The sequence below is a fragment of the Carcharhinus amblyrhynchos genome, chromosome 6 (assembly GCF_965287045.1).
Source record: "Carcharhinus amblyrhynchos chromosome 6, sCarAmb.v2.hapA, whole genome shotgun sequence".
NCBI lineage: Eukaryota > Metazoa > Chordata > Chondrichthyes > Carcharhiniformes > Carcharhinidae > Carcharhinus > Carcharhinus amblyrhynchos.
Genome location: NC_137329.1, coordinates 74,376,891 through 74,386,799, shown reverse-complemented (window position 1 = coordinate 74,386,799; position 9,909 = coordinate 74,376,891). Strand labels below are relative to the sequence as shown.

The 9,909-nt window shown below is 43.8% G+C and overlaps 1 protein-coding gene across 1 annotated transcript in view; it reads left to right on the top strand.

The window, feature by feature from the left end:
- Positions 1-117: 117 nt before the first annotated feature.
- The window catches only part of etfbkmt (electron transfer flavoprotein subunit beta lysine methyltransferase), a 30,108-nt gene continuing 20,316 nt past the window's right edge, over positions 118-9,909 (top strand). Inside the window, exon 1 of the mRNA XM_080190661.1 lies at positions 118-561. Coding sequence (XP_080046787.1) covers positions 290-561 — 272 coding nt within the window. The 5' untranslated portion in view covers positions 118-289. The remainder of the gene's footprint in view (positions 562-9,909) is intronic.

The window sequence follows — 9,909 nt, the reverse complement described above, 5'->3', positions numbered from 1 at the left end:
TTTGGCAATGAGGACTAAATGAGAGGCAGAACAACTGTGTGCAGCACTAGCAGGCAGTGGGGAGAATCAAAGTGGTTGGACACAGAAAGTTGTGTAACTCGCATGGTCTATTTCTGCTCCATGTTCAGACAGGGCTGCAGCAGCAGTGCTTAGCTGCAGCAGGAGTTTCTTTCCAGTGTATCAGGCTGAGGCTGGTGTTTGCAGCTGTTTAGATGTGTACTGGGGGAACAGTGCCTGCAGCAGCAGTTTATATTACCCCAGGCCGGCATATAGCACTCCAGCAGCAGACATGCTCCTAGCCAGACTGCACACTACCGGACTGTACAGCCACCTCCCTCTCTCCAAGCTGCGCTCTGCCCGGCAGCTCAGCCAGCCGTCCGCACCCGACCTGAAAACCTTCATTGCCCGCAACACAGAGCCGGTGAGAGAGCACCTCACCCCGGAGATCACCCTGCGGCTCCTCACTCCGCGGTGCCCCTTCTGGAGCCAGCCAGCCCATCTGTGGCCCTTCAGCGATCCCTACTGGGCGATCTACTGGCCTGGAGGACAGGCACTGTCCAGGTACTGTATCCTCCCACACACTGCATGTATCCCTCTATAACACTTGTCTCTATATAACAATGATCTACTGGTCTAGAGGACAGGCACTGTCCAGGTACTGTATCCTCCCACACACTGCATGTATCCCTCTAACACTTGCGTCTATATCACAATGATCTACTGGTCTAGAGGACAGGCATTGTCGGGATACTATATCCTCCCACATACTAGATGTATTCCCCTAAGACCTGTCTCTATAACAGTGATCTACAGACCTGGAGGACAGGCACTATCGGAGTACTATATCCTCCCACACACTATATGCAAGATTTCAATTCACTTAATTTATTATTTATTAGTCACATGTAGATTTACATTAACACTGCAATAAAGTTACTGTGAAACTTATGTTTATGCAGCAATGGTTACAGTTCAAAAATAATTAAGTCGTGCTTTTGAATGCCTGAGAATTCAAAATATGTAATATCCCAATCCAAAATCCTCACAATTCCTGATGTTTCAAATGAAACTTGGGTACAACCCAAATTCCTCCCTTTCTATGCTGAAGGTGGGGGTGTACAGTTCCCGGAGTGTTACCTGGCAATTATACTCTGCATGACAGCCCAGTATTGAACAAGCTGTTCCTGCCTAACACACACACACATCCCAGTGCCCACCACTCCCAACAAAAAAACTTACTTTTATTAAATTAGTAAAAGCGCATTACATAACAGTTGACTTCGACAATACATAAAGAGCAATACAGCTCAGTTTCTTTCAATATAGTACAAGATACCTGACTACACTTGCTTGGAGGTTATTTTTAAATGATATTTTTACGTTTCATTTCAAGTGAAAAGAGGTGGTGGTAGTGTAGTATTGTCACTACAGTAGTAAACTGGGAACCCGAGTTCAAATCACACCAACGCAGATGATGAAATTTAATTCAATAAAAATGTGGAATTAAAAGTCTAGAAATGACCATGAAACAATTGCTGATGGCTGTGGAGAAACTCACTAATGTCCCTTAAGGGAAGGAAATCTGCCCTATTTGCTTGGTCTATCATACATGTAGTTTGGGATATAAAATGAGTGCTGGGCCAGCTATGACTCTCACATCCTGTGAGTGGGGTAGCATGGTGGCACAGTGGTTAGCACTGCTGCCTCACAGTGCCAGGGGCCTGGGTTCAATTCTCAGCTTGGGATACCGTCTGTGTGGAGTCTGCATGTTTACCTTGTACCTGTGTAGATTTCCTCTAGGTGCTGTGGTTTCCTTCCAAAGTCTGAAAGGCATGCTAGTTAGGTGTATTGGTCATGCTAAATTCTCCCTCAGTGTACCCAAACAGGTGCTGGAGTGTGATTTCTAGGAGACTTTCATAGTAACTTCATTGCAGTGTTAATGTAAGCCTACTTGTGACTAATAAATAAATTTTAAACTTTGAGCGCACAGGGAGTTTACACATGTTCCAGTCCCTCCTAATGCCCAACATTCTTTTCACAAAAATATATTTTATTCGTAAAATTTGTGTATTACAAGACATTTCGATTTGAAAATTAGAGAAAATGAAAGAAATCCAATTTTCTCTCCAAAGGTGCCTCAATGCAATTGTAACGCTCTTGATAGTTACGATTTATATATTCCAAGCATACAGCCCCAAGGGCAAAATATTTCAAATTCAGTGTTACAGTGCAATAGAATTTAACTTCTTCTCACAGCCATATTCCCCAATGAGGCACTTCAATACAATTTCAGTGGTCACAAAGTATACGCAAGTGGCACTTTCTCAGACAGACCACTCATTTTCTCTCCTCCTGAGATACAAGACAACTTTTAACTTCACCCTAATTTAAATCCTAAATTCACTCATGCAATGTGGGTGTCTCTGACTGGGCTAGCGTTTAATGCTCATCCTTGAGGGGTTTTAAAAGTCAACCACGTTGCTGTGGGTTTGGAGTCACATTTAAGTTCATAAGATATAAGAGGAGAATTAGGCCATTCGGCCCATTGAGTCTGCTCCGCCATTCGATCATGGCTGATTTGTTTCTCATCCAGACCAGGTACGGATGGCAGATTTCCTTCCCTAAAGGACATTAGTGAACCAGATGGGTTTTTACATTAATCAACAATGGATTCATGGTCATCATTAGACTTTTAATTCCAGATTTTAATTGAGTTCAAATTTCACCATCTGCTGCAGTGGTATTCAAACCCAGGGTTCCCAGAGTATCACCCAGAGTATCATCTCTAGATTACTAGTCCATCACTGCTCACTGTCTCCTCTTAAGCTTAGGCAACTCAGCACCACTTCGGGTTTGAGCCTGAATCATGTTTTGTTTCACAATGCCAAGTGTGAAGCGCGGCGATGTATTTTGTTACTGTAAAGGCACAGTGTAAGCGCAAGTGGTTATTGGTAAAACTCTCCTGCTCTGATGGTTCAGCAGACTTATCCAGTCAGCTGTTTTGAGCCACCCTCATTTGACATTTTAAAGAACCATTGATTCTGGGGATTGTGATAGATAGATTGGGGGCAGCACAATGGCACGGTGGTTAGCACTGCTGCCTCACAGCACCAAGGACCCGGGTTCAATTCCTGGCTTGGGTCACTGTGTGCGTGGAGTTTGCATGTTCTCCCCATGTCTGCACGGGTTTCCTCTGGGCGCTCCCACAGTCCAAAGATGTGCGGGTTTGGTGGATTGGCCATGCTAAATTGCCCCTGAATGTCAGGAGACTAGCTAGGGTAAATGCATGGGGGTAGGGCCTGGGTGGGCCTGTGATTAGTGCAGACCCGATGGGCCGAATGGCTTCCTTCTGAACAATAGGATTCTATGACACTATTCTGACACGGTTACTGGTTGCTGTGCATATAGGCTGCATCCCAAATGTGAGTTCTCCCCCCTCAAAAAAATAGTTAACTTACCTTTTTAAGGTGAAGTAGATGGATTCTTGATTAACAAGGGAGTCGAAAGTTAGACAGGACAGACAGGAAAGTAGGGCTGAGGCCTTCATCAGTTCAGCCATGACCTTATCGAATGGCGGAGCTGGCTTGAGGGGCCAAATGGCTAAATCCTGCTCCTAATTCTGACCACCTTCCTGTTAACATATAGTGGGTGATTCTCCCACCCCGCTGTGCTGCTCTAGCAATGCAGCAGGCCGGGAGACTTAAACAGAGGCCGTGTGGTGGGCTTCCTGTTGGGTGCCATGGCCCTCTGTGTGTCTCTGCCTGCCTGATACCCGGCGTCGTCAGCTTCGTGCCAGAAATTGGCACGGAGCTGAATAAATTATGCAGATGATCATTTTAATATCATTAACGGGCATGGGACTGAAGTCTCCGGGCTGTCTGTGGTCTCCCCCACTCCTCCTGCTAGGAGTATTTCAGTCCAACGGGGTTTACAATAACTCCCCACTTGCAGGGAGCTGGCAGCCCAAATCCGCTGGAGTGAAGGGGTGGTCATGGAGGCATTGCCAGCTTGGCATGCCAGTCTGGCACCCTGGCACTGCCAATGGGGCAAAGTGGCCCTGCCTACTGAGCATTGGGAGTGCCAACGAGGCAGGGCTGGGGGGCTTATAAGGGGCAAGACCTATGCAGAGAGAGGAGATTGGTGGAGGTAGGGTCCCACTGCCATTCTGCACTTTGGATCAGTGACAGAAGGAGGCCAGCGATTGGGACTGGCCATTGAGGTGGGGGGGGTGAATGGACTGTGGGGTTTGGGGGGGGGCTGAGAGAAATCATGGCTGCCGGTTTGGGGGGGAATCAGGACTGTTGTGGGAGGGGGGAGATCGAGGCAGGCTTGGGGAGGAATGGGTATTGGCCTGGAGATGTCAGTAAGGTCAGCAATCAGGGGGTGGCGGGAATCAAAGGGGCAGTATTGTGGGGTCGTGGAGCTGGCCAGCGATTGGGAGACAGGCAGTGCAGGGCTGCTGCACATGGCCACTGATCTCAGCTCTGACAGGTTGGCACATGCGCAGTGGCCCACTCAGCAGTCTGCTGCTGGCATCTCCAGCAGGAATAGACCCTGCCCTGCGATTTTTAATGATATTCACACCTCTGCACTCTGCAATGCAGAGTGTGGGAGATTAATTATGAAAATCCCACCGAACAAACTAATGGGATTTACTCCAGTTTTTACATGAACTTGGCACTTAAACTTTTTTTGGGAGAATCCCGGCCATTGTCTGCACTCACAGTTCAATCTGATTTTTCTGCTTTAAAGAAATATGGCCCTCTACTGGTCAGTTTAGTAAAAGGTTGCGGATGCTGCTGAAGTTCATCGTCACCTGCCCATTAAATAAAAAGTGAGGATTACCTTTCTTTCCCATAAACCCAAATAAAATGAAATTGTGCTTCTTTAAAATAATGGCCTGCAAAATATGTACTGTTAAGTCTGGAAATCTGATGCTGACTATTTAATCTGCAGAACAAGTTGCTGCAGTTTGTAACATTTCACAATTTCTCAATCCATTGTTCCGAAACTGTAAATCCAGTTGGATAAATGGAGCAAAGGTGTCAAAATATTTGCTTGAGAAAGTGTGGCTGAGATCATGTGGGGTGAAAAGGTGTTGTAAAAACTGGGATACTTGCAAAGTTGGAATGCATTTTCAAAAACAGCTGAATCTACCTGATTTGAGTTGCAATCTAATGGTGGTGTTAGATATTGTTGTATTATCTGTAAAGAGTTAGGAACTAATTAACTGGGAACTAATTGCCATGTGCAAATTTTCCAGGGGGCACATTTCACAGCTGTGTCACAGACTGATGTGCATCAGAAGCAGTTCAAACTGGTCCTTCTCGTGTGCAAGGCAGCATGGCAAGTTGAGGATAAAGGCTTAATTTTACATCCTGCCCGCCACGGGAATTGGAGTGTGCAAGGGGACGAAACATGGAAAGTCTGTTGGCCTATGGTTTCGGGATGTGTGAGGCTGTAAAATCCCACATCAAAATCGGGGAGCCAAAGGCCAGCAAGAATACCTACCAATGGGATTTCTACAGCTGAGTTAACAAAGGGCAGGTTTGGGTGCAAAATATTCTTGGATAAGAAATGTTCAGATTTAATACGTAATGAAAGAAAGGAAGCAGTGGCTGCATTGATTAAGGAGACTATCACAGAGCTGGAGAGAGAGGATGCCCTAGAGGGTATTCATTCCACACAAGTGCCAGGCAATCATCATGTCCAACAAGAGAGAAAGAAAACCAATTCCTTTCTTTCATTCCCTATTAAACCTGAACATTTCTTATCCAAGAATACTTTGCACCCAAACCTGCCCATTTTTCAAGTCACACGCCATCCTGACTTATTGCCATTCCATCTCTTGTCACTGGGTCAAAATCCTGGAACTTCCTTCCCAGCAACGCCAGCAACATGGAGCGGCACAGTAGTACAGTGGTTAGCACTGCTTCTTCACAGCTCCAGGGACCTGGGTTCGATTCCTGGGTTGGGTCACTGTCTGTGTGGAGTTTGCACATTCTCCTCATGTCTCCGTGGGTTTCCTCCAGGTGCTCCGGTTTCCTCCCACAGTTCAAAGATGTGCGGGTTAGGTTGATTGGCCATGATAAATTGCCACTTAGTGTGCTGGGATGCATAGGTTAGAGGGATTAGTAAATATGTAGGGATATGGGGATAGGACCTCGGTGGGATTGTGGTTGGTGCAGACTCGATGGGCCGAATGGCCTCTTTCAGTACTGTAGGGATTCTATGAACACCACGGGTGTTCCTACACCACACAGATTGCAGCAGTCCAAGAAGGCAGCTCACCACCACCTTCTCAAGGGTAGTATTACACTTTTGGATTATTCTATAGGCCAGCAGGTAGTGGAGAAGATATATAGGAGCAAATTGTCAGTGAAATTATGGAAGTATAAAAACAATTGAGTTGTGATGAAGGGAAATTTTACTTATTCTAATATGAAGTGGGATAGTAATAGCGTAAAGAACAGCAAAGCCAGAGCTTCCTGGATGATGAAAGAGGTGGAAACAGAAAATAGGACCAGGGTTAGTTCATTTGGCTCAGTGAGCTTGCTCCCCCATTCAGTATTATCATGGCTGATCCTATATCTCATTGCCATACTCCCACACTGTCCACATACCCCTTGATTCCTTTAGAGTCTAGAAATCTATCTATTTTCTTCTTAAATATATTCAGTAACTTGGCCTCCACAGCCTTCTGTGGTAGAGAATTTCACCTTTGAGTGAAGAAGTTTCTCTTCATCTTAATCATAAATGGCCTACCCCATATCCTAAGACAGTGATCCCTTGTTCCAGACCCCCCAGCCAGGGAAAACAACATCCCCGCATCTAGTCTGTCTAGCCCTGTCAGAATTTTATACAGTTCAATGAGATATTCTCTCATTCTTCTAAATTGCAGTGAATACAGGCCTAATCGACCCAATCACTCCACCCAATCCTGCCATTCCAGAAATCAGTCTGGTTAACCATCACTGCACTCCCTCCATGGTAAGTATATCTTTTCTTAGGTAAGGAAACTAAAACTGTGCACAATATTCCAGGTGTGGTTTCACCAAGGCCCCGTACAGCTGCAGTGAGACATCCTTGCTTCCGAACTCAAGTCCTCTTGTAACGAAGGCCAAGGTACCATTTGCTTTCCCAATTGCTTGCTGTAGCTGAATACTTTTTTTCAGTGACTGGCGTATCAGGATACTCAGGTTCCTTTCTATGTCAACATTTTCCAATCTATCACATTTCTGTTTCTCTGTGTGAAGTGGATAACTTCACATTTATCCACATTATACTTCATCTGCCATATACTTGCCCACTCACTTAACTTGTCTAAATCATCCTGAAGCTTCTTAACATCCTCCTCACCAATTACCATCCCACTAGGTTTCATGTCATCAGCAAATTTGGAAATATTACTTTTGTTTCTTTCATCCAATTCATTGATGTATATTTTGAATAGCTGGGGCCAAGCACTACTCCTGTGGGACTTCACTAGTCACCACCTGCCACTCCTGAAAAAGACCATTTATTCCTACTCTCTGTTTTCTGTCTGCTAACCAATTCACAATTCTTAATTTTTCCACCACTATGTCTTTAGCAATACTAATTTCCTTCAATTCCTCCTTCTTACTAGACCCTTGGTTCCTCAGCATTACTGGAAAGCTACTTGTGCCTTCCTCCGTGCGATAGAACTGAAGTAGTTGTTTAATTGCTCTGTCATGTCCTTGTTCTCCATTATAAATTCTCACATTTTGGACTGCAAGGGACCTACATTTGTCTTCACTAATCTTTTTCCTTTTTACATACTTACCTTTTACTTTTATATACTTATACTTTTACTGTCTGCTTTTATGTTACTTGCAAGTTTTATCTCATATTCCATTTTTCCCCTCCTAAACAATTTCTTGGTCCTCCTTTGCTGAATTCTGAACCACTCTTAATCCTCAGGCTTGCTACCTTTCTAACAACATCAGTTGCAGTGAAGGGGAAAGATTGGTAGAAGTTGGGCCCAATTATTTGGGAAGCAGATGTAATGTAAAAGAGGTGGTTTTGAATGTCAGAGAAATGGAATAGCTAGCAGAGTAGCAAGAGAGTGTTGATGTTTACTGAAACGAAAATCAAAAGAATGGTAACATAAATTCCAGCAAAAGGTTGGTGCCATCTTGAAATGAGAGGTTTGGAAGTGGCAAAAGGTTCCAGTTTAACATGGAGGCGGAATGATGGCTCCTGCTTGAGCAGGTAGTGGATGAGGAAGAAAAATTACAAGGGGAATATATGCCATTGGGAGGTTTGAAAAGCCAAACGTTACTACCAGAAAGAGTGTAGAGTTGGATGGGCTAGTGTTTCTTTGAACTGTGTTGAGAATGGGCAAATGGACTCTGATGTGGGAGCTGGAACTGGGACAGTAATGGGTCAGTAACTGCTGAGGTAACTGTTCCGGTTTGTGGAAAATCCAAATTTCATTTTGTTTTTCCTTAATTTTTAAGTTAAATACCAATTATGATATATAAAAATGCATAAAATTAAGTTTTATCAGGTTAAAAAGCCAAGATTTCAAGGGAAACATGACCTTGGACTGACTTGAAATAAGAGGTGACCTTATTGGTACATATAGGATTCTCACGGGGCTTGAGGTTGTTTCCCCTTGAGAGAGACTGTAGGAGCAGAGGACATAATCTCAGGCATGGGCTCGCCCATTTAAGACTGAGATGAAGAGGAATTTCTTCTCTCAGTGGGTAGTGAATCTGTGGAATTATTTACCACACAGGGCTGTAGAGACTGGATCATTAAGTATCTTCATGGCTGAGACAGAGATTTTTTAATCAATGAAGGAATCTAGGGTTATGGGAGAATAAGGCGGGAAAGTAAAGCTGAGGATTATATCAGATCAGTCATGAGCTCGTTGAATGGTAGAGCAGACTCAATGGGCAGAATGACCCACTTCTACATCTTATGGTCTTGTGTATTACCAATGTTGTGTTCCAGTGTTTGCATTTCCTCAGTGAAACTTTTATGAACTTTTTCCTTGGACTGAAAGAAGGATGGGTATTGTGACATCTTTTGTAACAAAAACTAATGTAACCATTTGTCGTGACATGTATTGGCTTATATTCAAACCTATTTTAAAGTTTCATCTGGTTGCGGAAACTGCCAACTTTTTTGGAGCTGACCTCTGCTTTGCTGGATCTCTATATTAGCATGCAGATGGCTTTACTGGTTGCTTTTAATATTTATAGTATCCTTCAATTCAGAGAAAGGTAATTACTTAATGCTATTGACAAACCGAAGCATAATCTCATGCACGTAGAAAAAGGAACGTAGACTGCTTTAAGTCACCTGGACAAGTACAAATTAATTAAGGAAAGCCAGCGTGGATTTGTTAAAGACAAATCGTGTTCAATTAACTTCACTGAGTTTTTTAATGAGGTAACAGAGAGATTGATAAGGGTAATGTGGTTGATGTGATGTACATTGACTTCCACAAGGCATTTGAAAGAAGTGCCGTATGATAGGCTTGCCAACAGACTTGAAAAGGGACAGTGGCAGCAGGATGGAGACTGGCAATAGAGTTGTGGTTGGTTTTTGTGCTGGAGGCCAATATACAGTGAAGGTCCCCAGGGATCAGTCCTGGTTTTCTTGATATATATTAATGACCTAGACCTGAATATTCAGAGTTCAATTTCACAATGTGAAATGACACAAACTTGGAAGTATTATGAACTGTGTTAGACTTCAAGAGGACATAGACGGGCTGGTGGAAGGGGCAGGTTAAACTTAATGCAGAGAAGTATGAAGGGCTCTATTTTTGTAGGAAGAATTAGGAGAGGCAATATTTAATTTGATTTGATTTGTTATTGTCACATGTATTAACATGGAGTGAAATTGTTTTTTGTGCGCTATAAAGACAAAGCATAC